This window comes from Liolophura sinensis, chromosome 8 (genome assembly GCF_032854445.1).
Source record: "Liolophura sinensis isolate JHLJ2023 chromosome 8, CUHK_Ljap_v2, whole genome shotgun sequence".
NCBI lineage: Eukaryota > Metazoa > Mollusca > Polyplacophora > Chitonida > Chitonidae > Liolophura > Liolophura sinensis.
The window spans coordinates 56,202,620-56,221,712 of NC_088302.1; the positions used below are offsets into that span (position 1 = coordinate 56,202,620).

The 19,093-nt window shown below is 42.9% G+C and overlaps 1 protein-coding gene across 1 annotated transcript in view; it reads right to left on the reverse strand.

Moving 5' to 3' along the window:
• LOC135473700 (fibrillin-1-like) overlaps window positions 1-15,713 on the reverse strand; it is a 116,403-nt gene extending 100,690 nt beyond the window's left edge. The window contains exons 1-5 of the mRNA XM_064753565.1: window positions 15,572-15,713; window positions 11,297-11,467; window positions 10,691-10,861; window positions 7,079-7,432; window positions 4,989-5,117 (exon numbers count right to left, since the gene is read on the reverse strand). Coding sequence (XP_064609635.1) covers window positions 4,989-5,117; window positions 7,079-7,432; window positions 10,691-10,861; window positions 11,297-11,467; window positions 15,572-15,713 — 967 coding nt within the window. The remainder of the gene's footprint in view (window positions 1-4,988; window positions 5,118-7,078; window positions 7,433-10,690; window positions 10,862-11,296; window positions 11,468-15,571) is intronic.
• Window positions 15,714-19,093: the final 3,380 nt, after the last annotated feature.

Genomic DNA, 19,093 nt, shown 5'->3' on the forward strand with positions numbered 1-19,093 from the left:
TAACCTAGATCCACCAGCCTTAAGTCGTAGGGACCGGGCCTTACATGCTGTGGACCAAGCTACCTTGTATGGGTACAGGAGAAAAAACAGGACCTGGACACACAGGCAAAAACAGGATTATGTCAGTCATAAAGGGGTGAGGGTGTGGGGTGGTTTGAAAGGAGGTGGGGGAGGGGATTGCAGACACGGAACCGGGGGAGTCATGCCTATACACTACGGCCTTGCGGAACAGGGGTGATCTTAGTGTCATATGTAGGCGTGTCTTTAAGTTCGTTTACACTGGGGCCTCCTGGGTAAAAAAGAATAATGTCTATAAATATCTCATGTTTATATTTATGTTTAACCTGCATGGTGCACAAATACTAATTTAATCATCAAGCCTCGGGATCATGAAGCTATCTTATACTTATATCAAAATTTCAATCATTAAACTTAGTATGTTCCATTCCGTTATTTTAGCTGAAATTTGTTTCACAATAACTTACTCCGACCTTGTTATGTAAGAAATAACGATTTTAAAATGATTTGAAAGTTTGATTTAAGTCTAAGATCGCTTTTTGATCCTCGGGCCAGACATACAAACAAATATAGGTATAGACACAAAACACATAATACCATTTATGGGGTAGTGCCTATGCGTATATGTAGCAGGTAATTTTATGTAAGCGTTTATTTATTTATTTTTTTTTGATTGGTGTTTTACGCCGTACTCAAGAATATTTCACTTATACGACGGCGGCCAGCATAATGGTGGGTGGAAACCGGGCACAGCCCGGGGGGAAACCCACGACCATCCGCAGGTTGCTGACTGGCCCTATTTCGGGTCTAGTTCGCATTGTGTGAACGCGGCCTAAAGTACCACGCAGACGCCTCAGAATGTTATGGACGTGTCGCCGAAAGGCACCATACAGTAGTCGTAAGGAACCACGCAGCAGCTGTAAGTTACCACGCAGCAGCCGTAAGGTACTATACAGCAGCCGTAAGTTACCATGCGGCCGCCGTAAGGCACCATACAGCAGCCGTGAAGTACCACGCAGCCGTAGGGTACCACGCACCAGCCGCAAGAAACCACGCACCAGTCGTAAGGTATCACACAGAAGTCGTAAGGTACCTTGCAGAAGCCTCAAGATGACAAACAGCTGACGTAAGGCACCACACAAGAGCTGTAAGGCATCACGCAACAGTCGTAAGGTACCAAGCAGCCGCAGTAAGGTACCATGCAGCCGCTGTAAGGGACTAAGCCGCAGTCCGTAGGGCATGCACCACACAGCAGCGTTAAGGTGCCATGCAGCAGCTGTTAGGAACTACGCAGCTGCCGTAAGGTGACACGCAGTAGCCGTAAGGTATCACGCAGCCGCCGTAAGATTCATAGCAGGAGCCGTAAGGTACCTCGCAGCAGTCGTAAGGTACCAAGCAGCAACAGTAAGGTACCATGCAGCAGCCGTACGGTAAAATGCAGTAGCCGTATGGTGCCAAGGAGCAATCGTGAGGAACTATGCGCAGCAGCCGTAAGGAACTATGCAGCTGGTGTACTGCACTACGCAACACCCGTAAGGTACCACACGTTGTGGTACACACGGTACCACAACGAAGCAGACGTAAACGAGTGAGTGAGTGCTTGGGGTTTAACGTCGCACTTAACAATTTTTTAGTCATATGACGACGAAGGAGTCCTTTAGACTGCATGTAATGTGTCTCCTTGTTGCAGGACGGATTTCCACCGCTCTTTTATCTAGTGCTGCTCACTGAGACGACTTACCGAAGGCAAGTAAGCCGACCCGCCCGAGTCATAAAACTGATACGGGTCAACTAGTCGTTGCACTATCCTCATCATGATGAACACCAAGCGAGGAAGTTACAACTTCCTCCTTCAAGGTCTTAGGATTGTCCCGAAGACCCGCAGTTGCTGCACGGTACTGCACTCCCCAAAACGACGGCTTAGAAATCTGCACAATCACAACGACATGTACATACACAAAATTCGCGTATTGCTGGAACAGAGAGTTATACCGATGAGTACTTTTGCCACAACAATACTGTTTAGCACTCTTACAGTGTAGAATTAAGAGAGTTCGTTCACGACTTTGTGGTGTAGTACAACATGACGTCATAATAATCCGCCGTCTAACACTGGCTCCAGGAAGGGATCGCATTGGTACACTTGCACTGCACACCAGTGACCTTTGACCGGTACAGCCGATATGCTTGGCTTTCCCTGCAGACCACAATTTTGTTCTTTTGAACGGGAAAGGATTAGGATCCTTACACGCAATTCATCGTGTGTAATATTTGTACCGTGGTTTGTCATCTCATCTCTCATTAGTATTGGTTAGTCTGACAGGAAGCTAACAGATGCAGTAGTCCCAGCTACTTCTGGTTGAAACCACATGCAGGCCCTTGTCATTGAGGTGGCGGGTTCGAAGCCCGCTCCCGTTGAACTGGCTGTGCTCTCACGTCATCAGGATTGCCAGGTATGCCTGCTGAAGTGCCGTGGTTTACCTCGGAATAAATTCGTCTCCTCTGCATTTCAACATTACCGTTTGAATGAAATCATTGCTGAGTACAGCAAATGAATTAGTATTTCAACTATCTGATTGGTGTTTTACGAATATTTCGCTTATACCATGACGGTCAGCATTACGGTGGGAGGAAAGCGAGCCTGCATGAATAATAGAAATATATCGGATAATCCTAATATTTTTACAAAATGGAAAATATGATAATTGCTACATCCATGAATAAATCTCCTAGAAATTAAAATCAACTGCATTCATGGCACTAGGTATACCGCACAAATATGGAGTGATGTTGCTGCGGTAATAAGTGCTGTTCTTGTCACTATTGTTATTACTGCTATCAAAACGAATGTTACTCCCAATAAGTATGTTAGTTGTTTAATGGTACTATAGTCTATTTCTTTAAGCCAGCCTCATACATTTAGCTGCCTGTAAAATCAGTCATACTCGCTATCAAAATTGCCACCAGTCAGTGACATGTAATAACCCAAGCTCTACACACTGATACGTTGGACGTCTGTATTATTACAAAGAAATTGCAGTTAGAATATTCTTTGTAATTCATAATGTGAAACTCCATTATGTGAAAGTTCTTGGGACTTTCGACACCAAGAAAGTCTATAAGCTGACTTCCGACACTAAGAAAGTCCACAAGCTGACTTTCAACACCAAAAACTTGTTGCCTGGGAATAACTAAATCGCTTCAATTGCCTAATATCCATTTCTAAACCCCTACTGCCATGAGAACAAATACTACAAGAGATAAAGTAGAATTCATTTATTAAAGTTACGATACACTGAAACGTGTAAACAATTTCAAATATGGCAGTGTCAGAAACAGAGTTTACAGTGAAGTCGTCAGCAGTTCAGGTTCTGGTGTCACCCTCCTTTAAAACATGTTGAACACCTCCCAATACACATCATGCCAGTGTTGTTTTTTTTTTTAAAATAATTATGACGTCACCCGAGGCAATTGGCTCTTTCCGTCGAAACAGAGCACATGGACTTTAACATTATGAATTAGAACAAATGTTCTAACTGTTCTAACATTTTTCATATGAGCTTCAAACCTATACAAGTGTAGAGCTTTTGTAGTTCCATGTCACCGACTGCAGGCAATTTTGGTAGGAAGTATAACTGATTTTACAGACAGCTGAATGTAGGCGACTCGCTACAAGAAATAGACTATAACCTACAAAACACACATGTCTAGCCTTCTTACCTACAGCAGTGTCCTGTGCCGCAATATTGCATCTCAATTTTCTGGCCGGTATTTTCATTTCCACCTTTAATCATAAAAACTTCTGGTCTAACGACTGGTCTAAAATTTTCCGGCTATCTTCAATATTTCTCTGTAGCGGGTGTTAGCCCAGTGGTTCAGATAGATGTCTGATACACTCTCTTCGACTCCCTACGAGACACTCCCGAGGTGCTATTTCAATCCCCATCAAATTTCATTTAGCGTACAGGTACATCAGTTTCTGCCGACAAAATTTCGACTTATACCTAACATTATGGCAAGATGATCTAGAGTTACCTCCCTTCAGTTTGCCTCACTTCCACGGTTGATACCATGAAACCAACTCATTCATTTTCATGTTATAGTATAATGGTGTCAGTCTAAGAGCCATGTATAAATAATGCTATGAAACAAATATGTCCTAATTAAATAAGAGATATGTTTATCCCAGGCTGACATCTGGACTAGTAACCTGTATTTGCATTTGTTTTGCATTAGCGAGGCGCACGTTGTATACATGTCGACTATAAGTTCGCAAGTCTTTCACTCGATCGTCCATTTGAAAGTTTGTAATGCAAATATCCATACATTCATATCTAGTGTGCTAGAATTGATGATATTTGCATTAAGCTTTGTCAAAAAACATGATATATTTTCAGCTGAGAGCCTGAATGTTGCCAGTTGCCCAACAAGGTCAACCCAGGTGACGGCCTGAATGTTGCCAGTTGCCCCACTAGGTCTACCCAGCTGGTGGCCTGAATGTTGCCAGTTGCTCCACTAGGTCTACCCAGCTGACGGCCTGAATGTTGCCAGATGCCCAACTAGATCTACCCGGCTGATGGCCTGAATGTTGCCAGATGCCCAACTAGGTCTACCCAGCTGACGGCCTGAATGTTGCCAGATGCCCAACTAGGTCTACCCAGCTGAAGGCCTGAATGTTGCCAGATGCCCAACTAGGTCTACCCGGCTGATGGCTTGAATGTTAACAGCTGCCCCACTAGGTCTACCCAGCTGGCGGCCTGAATGTTGCCAGTTGCTCCACTAGGTGTACCCAGCTGGCGGCCTGAATATTGCCAGTTGCCCCACTAGGTCTAACCAGTTGACGGCCTGAATGTTGCCAGATGCCCAACTAGGTCTACCCGGCTGATGGCCTGAATGTTAACAGCTGCCCCACTACGTCTACCCAGCTGACGGTCTGAATGTTGCCAGTTGCTCCACTAGGTCTGCCTTACCATTACAGGACACGCCGTCGATATCCAGAGCGAATCCCCTCCTGCAGTGGCAAGTGTAGTTGACATCTACAGGTTTACAAATCTGATGACAGGTAGCGTTACCGTGGTCCACATCACAGGGGTTGATTTCTACAGCAACACAAGAGCAATGGTAAATAATTATGTGTAGACAAGTTTCATGTAGTAATGCTCATTAGACATGACTACTGCGAGATGTAACTGGAAAGTGATCGAGCGTCATAAAAGACATTAGAGCAAAAAGTTGAACGAAGTTCTAATCTTTGGATGGGTATATACTTCGTGGTTTGGACATTTATAAATTTGTGGTGCCCTATACTTGCCCTCGCGGTCGTGTCTGATTTACTAACAAAAGAATTTCATGGTCCAGTACACATAGAGAAAGACAAACTCCTGAAGAGACCATGGATCTGTTTTGATAGAGATCCAACAAGGCCACCAAAGCAAGCCATTCAGACACATTCAGAACTTCTGCAAAACAGCGATTTATTAGCACGGGAAAAACAACACAACCAAAATCACACAGAGATTTATTAGCACGGGAACACAACACAACCAAAATCACACAGAGATTTATTAGCACGGGAACACAACACAACCAAAATTACACAGAGATTTATTAGCACGGGAACACAACACAACCAAAATCACACAGAGATTTATTAGCACGGGAACACAACACAACCAAAATCACACAGAGATTTATTAGCACGGGAACACAACACAACCAAAATCACACAGAGATTTATTAGCACGGGAACACAACACAACCAAAATCACACAGAGATTTATTAGCACGGGAACACAACACAACCAAAATCACACAGAGATTTATTAGCACGGGAACACAACACAACCAAAATCACACAGAGCTTCAGAGAAACTTCTTATCATATGTCGTGTTAAACTGACATTGCTGACTGCTTTATTGTCACCACTAACGTTTACTAACAGGTGAGTTTCAAGTTTAGACTCTTGTCTTTCGGGTAAAAACAGTCCTTCTGTATAAACGTTACCGACCTCCATTCCCGAAAATGTTGGAAAATGTTAATTGTAAAACTCACCTGTGTCACCTTGTTTCAGAGGCACAACTGACACCTCTGAGTTTCTCAAGCTCACAAACGTCCAGGGCCCAATTTCTCAAAGCGGCGTACGACATTTTTCTAGCGTACATATGTCGTACATATAGGTGGAAACTGGGCCCAGTTACTTAATTTTCTCCAACGTTCGTCTAATCTAAATTACTTTTTCTTTTACATATTTTCTCAGGCACACATGTAGTAAATGGGACCAAAGACAGCTGGTAATATACTAGCTAATATTCATCGCGCACGGGCCGCTCTCTATGCTCATTGCAGACCTGTTAATCAGCATTCATCAATAAAATTGTGCCAGGTGACATGTTGAACATACTTTAGATAAAGAGGTGGCATGTACAGCAAGTATTAATAGAAACAACGGTTGAGAAAGAGCGACCAAGAGACCTTGGGGTTATTCAAGACATCTGTACGCAATTCGCTAGTGGTGGGAATACGCTGTAACTCGAAACTCCTCTGTTGGAGCAAAATACCAACCAATATGACAATTTTAGGGTTTTGATAGTTCAGCATTTACGCACGGCTTTAGCTCTGTATGCACCCTTATTTGGGGACAGATTGTTCAGGGCCAACTGGTTGCATATGCATCACCATGCAAGCAGACAGATGAGGTAACATGCTTACGTCGTTACAATTTCAAAGATCCAACATAAAGAGTACAATAAGGGTGGGGGGAGGGATAGCAACCGTGTGAAAAATGTCATATGACTAAACTTAGCCGGTGAAATACCGCCTCTTTGTCACTTTACCTCAGTTACAGTTTCATTCTTATTGTTCACGTAAATGGTTAAGAAGTAGTAACTTGCACACCCCGAATCACCGTGACTTAAGCAGGATATAGTGATATGAGTTTAACTGCGTTTTATTAGATGTCGCTAGCACTCAAAATGCTGTGCTGTCATCACATTAAATCAGTAATCACGTGAAAACAATGCAACGGACTAACGACCAATAACAGACCCGGGGAGTATTTACCTGGAACACAGTTTGGGAAGATGGCTGCATCGTATCTATAGAGCTTACAGTAAAGGTGTTTGTTTTTCTCGTTTTCCAGCTTGTAGCCAGGCAGACAGGTGTAAGTCACCACAGGTATCCACTCGTACCGCTTCACCTGGTTTTTCAGGTAGCTAATCTTGGAGGTGCTGTGAGGTATTTTCGGCACTTTCACCTTGTAACTCCTGGACATGCAGGTGTCATCGGACTCCTGGATACTGGTGCGGTTGTTTTTAAGCTGTACCCATTTCTGCCTGGACTTGTCCACTCTGGGTCGTAGACGATCCCGTAAGGACAAGTTATTACTCCGGTTATCTCTGTCCGGATCTTCCACGGCTGCAACACACAAAGCGGTACAAATGCAAAAGGCTACAGCATGGGGAGTAAAACCAGAGCAGTGACGGCTCTACCACAGATACAGCATTCTTACTCTTCACACATTTACTTGAAGACTGACAACGCACGACGCGGCAGAGAGACTGACATGCTGACGGATGAAACACACGACGCGGCAGAAAGACTGACATGTTGACGGATGAAGCACACGACGCGGCAGAAAGACTGACATGCTGACGGATTCAACGCACGACGCGGCAGAAAGACTGACATGCTGACGGATGAAACACACGACGCGGCAGAGAGACTGACATGCTGACGGATGAAACACACGACGCGGCAGAGAGACTGACATGCTGACGGATGAAACACACGACGCGGCAGAGAGACTGACATGCTGACGGATGAAACACACGACGCTGCAGAGAGACTGACATGCTGACGGATGCAACACGCGATGCGGTAGAAAGACATGTCGATGGATTCAACGTACAGGAAGACTGTCATACTGACGCATGTCATGAGGCATCAGAATTAAAGATGGGCAGCTTGACGGATGCAACAATCGAAAGGACTGACTGATGTAACACACGACGCGGCAGAAAGATTGGCGGATGTCATGCTGACGGATGTAACACACGAAGCGATAGGTTTAAAGAATGACATGCTGACGGATGCAACACATGACGCGACAGAAAGACTGACATGCTGACGGATGCAACACTCGATGGGACAGAGAGACTGAAATGCTGACGGATGCAACATACGACGTGACAGAAAGACTGACATGCTGACGGATGCAACATACCACACGACAGAAAGACTGACATGCTGACGGATATAACACACGACACGACAGAAAGACCGACAAACTGACGGATGCAACACACTACGCGACAGAAAGACTGACATGCTGACGGATGCAACATATGAGGCGACAGAAAGACTGACATGCTGACGGATACAACACTCGATGCGACAGAGAGACTGACATGCTGACTGAGGTAACACACCAAGTGATAGAAAAACTGTCATAATGACGGATGCAACACTCGACGCCACAGAGAGACTGACATGCTGACGGATGCAACACACGACGCGACAGAGAGACTGACGTGCTGACGAATGCGACACTCGATGCGGCAGAGAAACTGATATGCTGACGGATGCAACACTCGATGCGACAGAGAGAATGACATGCTGACGGATGCAACATATGAGGCGAAAGAAAGACTGACATGCTGACGGATGCAACACTCGATGCGACAGAGAGACTGACATGCTGACGGATGCAACACTCGATGCGACAGAGAGACTGACATGCTGACGAATGCAACACTCGATGCGACAGAAAGACTGACATGTTGACGGATGCAGCACACGACGCGACAGAAAGACTGACATGCTGACGGATGCAACACTCGATACGACAGAGAGACTGACATGCTGACGGATGCAACACTCGATGCGACAGAGAGACTGACATGTTGACGGAGGCAACACACCAAGTGATAGAAAAACTGTCATAATGACGGATGGAACACACAATGCGGCAGAATACATAAAAGAATATGCCGTTACCGGGAACAGGACGTTCGTGTTCCTATTTGTTTGGACATTGCGAATCAATAATCATAAGAGCAATTTTCAAAGTAGCACTTTCCAACCCCAATTCCCGGGAAATTTACATACAAAACCAAACATTGTTAGAAAACTGACCTGTTTAGTAAGGAAACAGTTAGTACCATTCAGTGGTATTGGAAGAACATAGTAGATGTGTCCACGGACACATATTACATATAGATTACATATAGACATGCAGTTCCAGGTCTTTGATGTGACTTTAGCTTGGCCTGTTTAACAACAGAGCATTTCTGTAGCTCTATCACACCTTGACGATTAAGCCAGCGTAAGCCAACGTATGAAAGTTTGTTTAAAATCCTGGCAAACGTTGAATTATGGAAGTTTTTTTTCAATCTTGGACGTATACATAACGTATTCATAACGACTTGGACGTATACACAACGTATTCATAACTACTTGGACGTATACATAACGTATTCATAACGACCTGGGCGTATACATAACGTATTCATAACGACTTGGACGTATACATAACGTATTACTGACGTATATAGAGCCTTTCGATAACTTAAGAATGCTTAGCGTGCGACCGTCGTTGACAACATATGCCCAACGACAGTCTAGCTTATGCATAGCGCGCAGCAGCGTATTGCTAACGATCACGCGTTGTAACGTATAAAACGGCTGTTGATCGATGATTCTAATCATAATATTATTGTACTGGACATCAACATCGTCGTCATGCCGAACAAAAATTCAAAGAACGCTGCATCGAAGTGTTTCGACTTAAGAGTAACTTACGAGCAACGTGCACGAACGCGTGTTTACGATCTCACACTTTACCTACAACTTATGGCCAGCGTATGCGAGACGTATAAGCCACACTCTGGCATACGTCGAAAATTTTGTGCATGCACAAAATTTTTCGAGGGCCTCGCCTTACTACAACATATACCAGCGTGTTTCAGCGCGCGCTTAACTTATACAAGCCTTACCCAAACTTATTCCACGTGCACCGCCGTATTTGACAATTCAAATATTGGTATACGCTGGCTAAATCCTCAAGGCGTCCTCTGGGCCGTAACCAGATAGTCACACATAAATGCATATGGTGACGGAGCACGTGATCCGACGTTGAGGAGAGAAGCCACATATCTCATTGCCAATCTACTGAGCAATAGGTATATTGTGAGTAATAAAGCATAAAGTCACGACTACTTAACAGACGTGAGGTGGACTATCATACTCCATGCATCAAATGAGGCCAATTGTCGGACGATTTACACGGGTCTATAGAGACAAATATAGGACATAAAAACATTGACCAAATGGGTCCATTGCAGACATTCGCCAGGTGAGCCAGTTGCAGACATTCGCCACGCGAGCCAGTTCAGATATTCGTCACGTGACCCAGTTGAATATGTGTTTATCTCGAAGCAGGAAAAGAATTCTTACAGGAAGTTGGAATAGTTTAAATGTTTATTACCATCCGTTTTTTATCGCAATATTTTCTCCAGGTGTAGCCTACATTTCTTCTTTACGTCTTCTTTGATAACACAACAGTTCCACGTAGGTCACGTAAAAATCCCTGCAATAGCTTACTTATAGAAACCACAAAATTTAACTTGAGATCTTCAACAAGACGAGAGAGAACAAGGAAATGTCAGACAATACCTCTACAGGTAGGTCTCTTTCCACTCCACAGCGTCCCCGTACAGTGGATAGCACTGTAACCAACCAAGTAATATCCAGGTGAGCAGGAAAACCTTACCACCGCTCCCCCGTGTAAAAAATGGGCCCTTCCATTTGTCACGTACATCATATGACTCCGTGGACAACGTTTAGCTACAAACACAAAATTATAAATGAGACACTGTTCATAAGAATATATAGGAAGCAACATCTGAGGTCATTACCACGGAATTTTCCCTCTGATGGCTTTGGGCACTCGTGCTCTTTCAAATAATTATCTACTAAGATTCATTTATTTGAATGGTGTTTTACGTCGTACTCAAGAATGTTTCACTCATACTGCGGCAGCCAGCATTATGGCGGGACGAAACAAGACGGAAACCCACGATATCTACCAAAAAAAAAAAACGTTCTTCACAAAATGGTGGACTAAATATACAACTTTTATTAATACTCTGAACATCAGACTGTCCTTTTCCCCAAATAATTGTATTGTCAGAAAGATTTAAGACAATCTTTAGCATTTCCTGTTATATTTAAACAATGTTGACTCTAAAACAGCTGATAAAGGTGGTTTTATTGCCTTACCAACGCAGAATGGAGGATCGATGGTCCAGCGGCCGTTCTTGAGGTTACACGCCCCCAGAACTTCCCCGATAGCCTCGAATCCAGGGTCACATGTGTAGGTCACCAGCCAGCCATTGCCCCACACCTCCACACTGCCGTGAGGGATCTCCCGAGGGTGGTTACATAGTCTCTCTGCGCAATAGAAGTCAAGCAACATCACAGAAACTAGTGGACCAATACGTGTCAGTACCAGCTAAATAGTACTTCATTTTCTGCATGTAATGGATTGGTATTCTACGCCTCATACAGAGTTAAGACTAACACATGGGTATACTGGTAGAGGAAATCTGTCTGAGCCTCTCCCAGGTAACTGAAAAGCCTTCCTGTTCTGAAGCCGCATCGCAAGCTGGGTTAGAACGCACCCTCCAAGAGGCCAAGAGTTAAGCGTCTTCAGACAGAACACAATATTCCACTGCATAACACTGCAACTTTACCATGAGCCTGAAACACAAAGACTGACACCACTGTGCCTTTCCAAGCACGTTTTTTTTTTGTTCTTTGAGCATAGGTCAAACAAAACTCAATATCATATACCTACCAAACTCTAATATTACTTTCTAACGGCTGTAAAGGCACCAGCGTGTTTATACCTACCTGGTGCTAATATTACTTTCTAACAGCTGTAAAGGCACAAGTGTGTTTATACCTACCTGGTGCTAATATTAATTTCTAACAGCTGTAAAGGTACCAGTGTTTTTATACCTATCCTGTACTAATATTACTTTCTAACGGCTGTAAAGGCCCCAATGTGCCTATACCTACCTGGTGCTAATATTCCCTTCTAACGGCTGTAAAGGCACCACTGTGTTTATACCTACGTCGTGCTAATATTCCCTTCTAACGGCTGTAAAGGCCCCAGAGTATTTGTACCTATCCGGTACTAATATTACTTTCTAACAGCTGTAAAGGTCCCAGCGTGTTCATACCTATCTGGTGCTAATATTACTTTCTAAGAGGTGTAAAGGCCCCAGCGGGTTTATACCTATCTGATACTAATATTACTTTCTAACGGCTGTAAAGGCACCAGTGTGTTTATACCTATCCGGCACTAATATTACTAACTAACGGCTGTAAAGGCCCCAGCGTGTTTATACCTACCCGTTACTAATATTACTTTCTAAGAGCTGTAAAGGCCCCAGCGTGTTTATACCTGTCCGGTACTAATATTAATTTGTAATGGCTGTAAAGGCACCAGTGTGTGTGTTTATACCTACCTGGTGCTAATATTACTAACTAACGGCTGTAAAGGCCCCAGCGTATTTATGCCTATCAGGTACTAATATTACTTTACAACGGCTGTAAAGGCACCAATGTGTTTACACCTACCTGGTGCTAATATTACTAACTAACGGCTGTAAAGGCAGCAGCGTGTTTATACCTACCCAATGCTAATATTAATTTCTAACGGCTGTAAAGGCCCCAGAGTGATTATACCTACCTGGTGCTAATATTACTAACGGCTGTAAAGGCCCCAGCGCGTTTATGCCTACCTGGTACTAATATTACCTTCTAACGGCTGTAAAGGAACCACTGTGTTTATACATACCTGGTGCTAATATTACTAACTAACGGCTGTGAAGTCCCCAGTGTGTTTATACCTAACCGGTACTAATATTACCTTCTAACGGTTGTAAAGGCACCAGTGTGTTTATACCTACCTGGTGCTAATATTACTAACTAACGGCTGTAAAGGCCCCAGCATATTTATACCTATCAGGTACTAATATTACTTTCTAACGGCTGTAAAGGCCCCAGCGTGTTTATACTTATCCGGTACTAATATTACTTTCTAACAACTGTACAAGCACCAGTGTGTTTATACTTATCCAGTACTAATATTACTTTCTAACGGCTGTAAAGGCCCCAGCGTGTTTATATCTACCCGGTACTAATATTAATTTTTAACGGCTGTGGAGGCCCCAGCGTGTTTATACCTACCCGGTACTAATATTCCTTTCTAACGGCTGTAAAGTCCCCAGCGTGTTTATACCTACCCGGTACTAATATTACTTTCCAACGGCTGTAGAGGCCCCAGTGTGTTTATACCTATCCGGTACTAATATTACTTTCTAACAACTGTACAAGCACCAGTGTGTTTATACTTATCCGGTACTAATATTACTTTCTAACAACTGTACAAGCACCAGTGTGTTTATACCTATCCGGTACTAATATTACTTTCTAACAACTGTACAAGCACCAGTGTGTTTATACTTATCCGGTACTAATATTACTTTCCAACGGCTGTGGAGGCCCCAGCGTGTTTATACCTATCCCGTACTAATATTACTTTCTAACAACTGTACAAGCACCAGTGTGTTTATACTTATCCGGTACTAATATTACTTTCTAACGGTTGTAAAGGCCCCAGCGTGTTTATACCTATCCGGTACTAATATTACTTTCTAACAACTGTACAAGCACCAGTGTGTTTATACTTATCCGGTACTAACATTACTTTCTAACAGCTGTAAAGGCACCAGTGTGTTTATACTTATCCGGTACTAATATTACTTTCCAACGGCTGTGGAGGCCCCAGCGTGTTTATACCTATCCGGTACTAACATTACTTTCTAACAGCTGTACAAGCACCAGTGTGTTTATACTTATCCGGTACTAATATTACTTTCCAACGGCTGTAGAGGCCCCAGCGTGTTTATACCTATCCGGTACTAATATTACTTTCTAACAGCTGTAAAGACACCAGTGTGTTTATACCTACCCGGTACTAATATTCCTTTCTAACGGCTGTAAAGGCCCCAGCGTATTTATATCTATCCGGTACTAATATTACTTTCTAACTGCTGTAAAAGCATCTGTAAAGGCACCCATGTGTTTATACCTACCTGGTGCTAATATGACTTATTAACGGCTGTACAAACCTTAGTGTGTTTACACTGCTTACTAACGACTAGTGTAGGCCTACGTGTTTTTACTTACATAGTGCTTACTAACGCACGACTAACGCATAGGCCTATATCTACTGTATATTTGACGGGCATGGGATTTTTTTTTTTTTGATTGGTGTTTTACGCCGTACTCAAGAATATTTCTCTTATACGACGGCGGCCAGCATTATGGTGGGTGGAAATCGGGCAGAGCCCGGGGGAAACCCACGACCATCCACAGGTTGCTAGCTGACCTTCTCACGTACGGCCGGAGAGGAAGCCAGCATCAGCTGGACTTGAACTCACAGCGACCGCATTGGTGAGAGACTCCTGGGTCATTACGCTGCGCTAGCGCTTTAACCGACTGAGCCACGGAGGCCCCGACAGGCATGGAAACTTAGCTTTTAGTTGGAATTATTTCCTAGAATATCGTCTCAATGCTTTTTTCTTATTTGTTTATTTATCCATTTGGCCCAGGTTTTACACCTTACAAATGTGTATTTCCTGTATATGACAGTGGCAATGTCATTGATTGGAGGAAACAAGGCATATCTCTGAGAAACCAGTCACTCTTGTCCAGGTACCTGACAAACCTATTGACTCGAAACCCACAACAGGACAAGAGGGAGCTTCATGGACTCCAGCACACAACCTCATACGTAAGGAATCCATCGGCTGAGGCGAGAGTGGCGCTTTAATAGATGAGCCAGTTTTATTGTACATGTACATATAATGTGACAGCTTCTATATCATTACCATAATGATTGTTTTCCAAATTTAGCCGTCTGCTTGAAATTCATTTATTTTAATATTTGTTTGATTGTGGAATGACACCACATTCAATGATTTCAGTGAGCTCCGGGCCTAGTGGTTGTCATATGATATTAAACAACCAGTCTAATTATAGATTCGAACTTAGGACCCAGCTTGTGCACGGGTTCACGTAAAGCCAGTGACAGCAATGAACAGCCTGACAGTTGGCGTGGTCATACCGCAACCTGGCTCGTTGGACGTACATGGGGTAAAGTTATCACGTGGATATATCTACCCTCTAGTCCGACTTATTTAACATACATGTGGCTGCCATGTGACATCAGGGTGGCGTCTGTCGGGAGACAGAGGGTATGGTTGTCATTAGACCGCTAGTTAGCAAAGGCTTCTTCAATGAACCCAGTCTTTTGATTCCCGAGGGGATTAGGGTGTGTAAGACTCAGCAGAGATTGTGTTAGTGGTGTTGTTGTAACATCTAAACCTCAGTCTAAAGAAATCATGATAAAGAAAAAGACACTTAAAAGACACAATTAATTGAAAAAGTTCTAGAAGGGTATTTTGAGCGCCCAATACGTACCAAATTCTTCCGAATCTTCAGCTGCTATTGTTACGGTTGTCATCGCGGACGTAAGAGAGAGCAGCATCAACCACCGGCAGTGAATCCACGTGTCACCCATCTCCACGTTCCAGAATTTTCGCAAAAGATGTTGACAAGTCATCTCGTATATTTTCTTTCTTGGCGTGAATTAAAATACGTTGATACATACAGACAGCTGGCTATTTAACAATCTGAAAGGCTTTGATCGTCGTGCGAAGAGCGGCTGTCGAGGCATGGACTACAGCATCAGCTGTGTGGGACCCGACTCACCGTAACACAGGGGGCCTCAGAACCACTTGACAAGGAGCGGCGTCTGAATGGGCGGCTTGGCGTTGCCGAAAACTGATAGGAACGTGTCTCGCTGTTCGGCGCGTACATGTGCCGTGAACGGCCTGATACATTGCCGTTCGGATGCCAAGGCAACAACTTTCCAGAGCTTTCTTCGGTGAAAAGCCAAAAAAAAAAAAAAAAAAAAAAAATTCACCAGTTTCTCCCCGGGAAGCAGTTTCTGTTGTAATGCACCGCGAGTTCGTACATGTGGTGTACCGCAAACTGCCACAACAAACCGGCGACAAGAAGCAGTAAAGCAATGCCGAGTGAGATTTTAACCCCGTATGTCAAGAGAGACATTTGTTTAATGGGTGCTGGTAACATACACCCCGATAACAGGTCCAACACATGTACCATAAACGCCTAACTGATACCTTATTCAACAAATTATATTAAAATAAAAACACTTCAACCATGAGTACAAGTGTGTGTGGATTTTCTCATACTGAGCGTAGTACAGCGGCTGAAATCTGGCTTCCATTGACCGAAATGACAGGCTCATTATTTAATATAGTTTTAACAGGCTGTTCCAGCTGCAATTATATGTCCTAATGACAGCCATTTTACTCGTATCAGCTGATCTTGAAGTAAAACTTCTCTGTGAATTTCGGGTGAACTTTAAATAACGTTAATGGGTTAAGCTTGAGCATGCTATATTAAAGGATACATGAAACGCTTTAGTTTTCTTTCCTCATGTACAGTTTAGGACATCCCAGCGGTGGTGGGGAGTGTCCGCCGCGCCCCGAGCAAGATCAACGATGACGTAATTTCCGAAATAAATCCCACCAACGACGGAAAATATCCATAAAATAGAGGCGTGTAAAAAACATACCCCAAATATGAAAATTAAAAAGAAAATTTTTTTTTCTTCATTTGGCTTAGAAAGATAATCTTGGTTTTAGATACCGTTTTCACGTATCCTTTAAGAAGAAAACGGGTGAACAACCTAAATACAATCAAGGCTTAATTTGCTCGGTAATTCTTTCTTGCATTGTTTTCTCTATACCAACAGATCGCTTCCGTCACATGGAGGGTATTGGGCGGTGTTGAATGCCAAACGTTTCACCCGAAGGCCATCACATGTCAAGCATCGTCCAGTTCTCCTTATACACATAAAGGGGGCTGCTTTATTTATTTACCGCCATTCTCGAGATTTTTTCGCTTATACGAAGGCTTAAGGTTTTAAGTACAATAAAACTCCACATTACAAATCATCTGGATTTGAATGCTGGTAGATTTTCAGCATCGTTTTGAGCGGCCATTTCGGGTGTTGGCTTACGCGTTGCTCTTAGCTGGAACACAATATGAGATATTGTACCCCAGCTCCCAGCCAATGATAGCAAGCACAATGCAAGTACATCAAGTTATTCCAGCAGGATTTACACGGTCTCTCCAGTGAGAAGTCAAAATATTCCCAAATTTAATAAATACATGTACTGCACCAAAGTCCAGAGGTTATCCATCTTGCTTCGTTTTGAAGGCCACGGAGCTATCCATTTCACCATTGTAAAAATGCACATCCGCACAGTTTAGTTAAGAATTATACTTCACCAACATCAGATATAAGCTGGTCAGATTGTTTATATCAGTAGTACATGGAAACCTTGGTCCATAGCAACGTTTTCCCGATATGCTTAAAAATAATACAAATAATAAACAATAACGAGTTTTTGAACAAATGTAATCAGCCTTAGTTATACACACGCCGAGGGACGTAGCGTGAGAATTAGGTGTCGCCATCATCCACCTACAATGTCCTGTAAGGTTAGAAGTATATATTTCAGGAAAATCGGATTAATCAACTAGGTAAATGCTACAGCTGTTCTCTCCAATGCTTAGAATGATGGACAATATTTTCCATCTACATGTTCAGATAAAGAACAAAAATCAACGCAACAAACTGATAAATATATAAAACCAACAAGCCTTCAGCCAACAGATGTAAGCACAAGATTTATTTTTCGTTATTGAAATAACGAACTTAAAGCTGCAGCAGTTTCAAACTCCAGGCTCCATGATCATAAAACTGTCACACTTTTAAACAGACTAACTTTAAAACAGTTTACTGCATTAAAATTTTAACTCATTTTAAGTATTTATAGGCCATATTAATAAATGTTATAGGCCGATCTTCATGACAAAAAAGGACATTAGCCTTTAAGAATAATGCCACAAGATAAAACCAAATCTGGATCAAATCTGAAAATAACTTCGTTATTGAGGGGCTATATATCTTAAATTAGCTGAATAACCTGCCGGACGTCTTGTATTTAGCGCTGGGTTATTTGAATTCCCTTCTCCATGCAGTAGCATGATGGCTTTAAATATGGTTCTAGCATGCTATTCGGATCTAAATAAGGTGCTGCAGAACGATTTTCGTTATTTATTAACGCGCTAGCTCGAATACCGTGCCGGTAGATTGTTATTTGGGTGTAACATTTACTCTAATATTATGATCAGGACCTCAAATAGGTTCTCACAAATTTGGCCCTAGCAAGTTTGTTATAAATCGATTCTTTAGAAAGGTGCTGGGTCGAATATGCTCCGAACCTGATGTTTGCATAAACAGCGTGTTATTCGGTCTGTTCAAAGGTGTTTACAGGAACATGGTGCCAGTACGTTTTTCGTTATTCGCTTTTCAATAACGTGTTAGCACCATTTTCGAGTAAACGCCTGTATTGGAGTAAACTTGGAGAGCCGAATGGAGAATAACGTGCTGACAACATATATTCGTCCCTGTGAGAAACTTTGAGATGGAATAACGTCCTAAAACCAAGCCAGCCCGGATAACAAAAGACGTGCTGGCTCTGAATTTAAGAAGAAGTCTTTCTTTCAAATCCGAAAAATATGTTACAAGTACATTGCATAGCGACAGCACATTACCGAAGGGCCGAGTAACGAAAATCGTGCGAACAGCACATTCAAGTTAACTCCACGACAAAAAGAAAGAGAAAAAAAAAGACAAAAACAAAAACAAAAAGCTGCCAATTGTCAGCACATTATTCAAGATTCGAATTTGATGTCTGCGCAGTACGTTTCTGGAATTCTGGAAGTATTGTTTTGACAATACTTACACACCGTTACTCTCTCCACGCCAGACCGTACTAACCTACCGGCGGTTGTGGACCAACGGCTAGGGACCTCTGCCTAAGGTGGATTACATACAAGGTG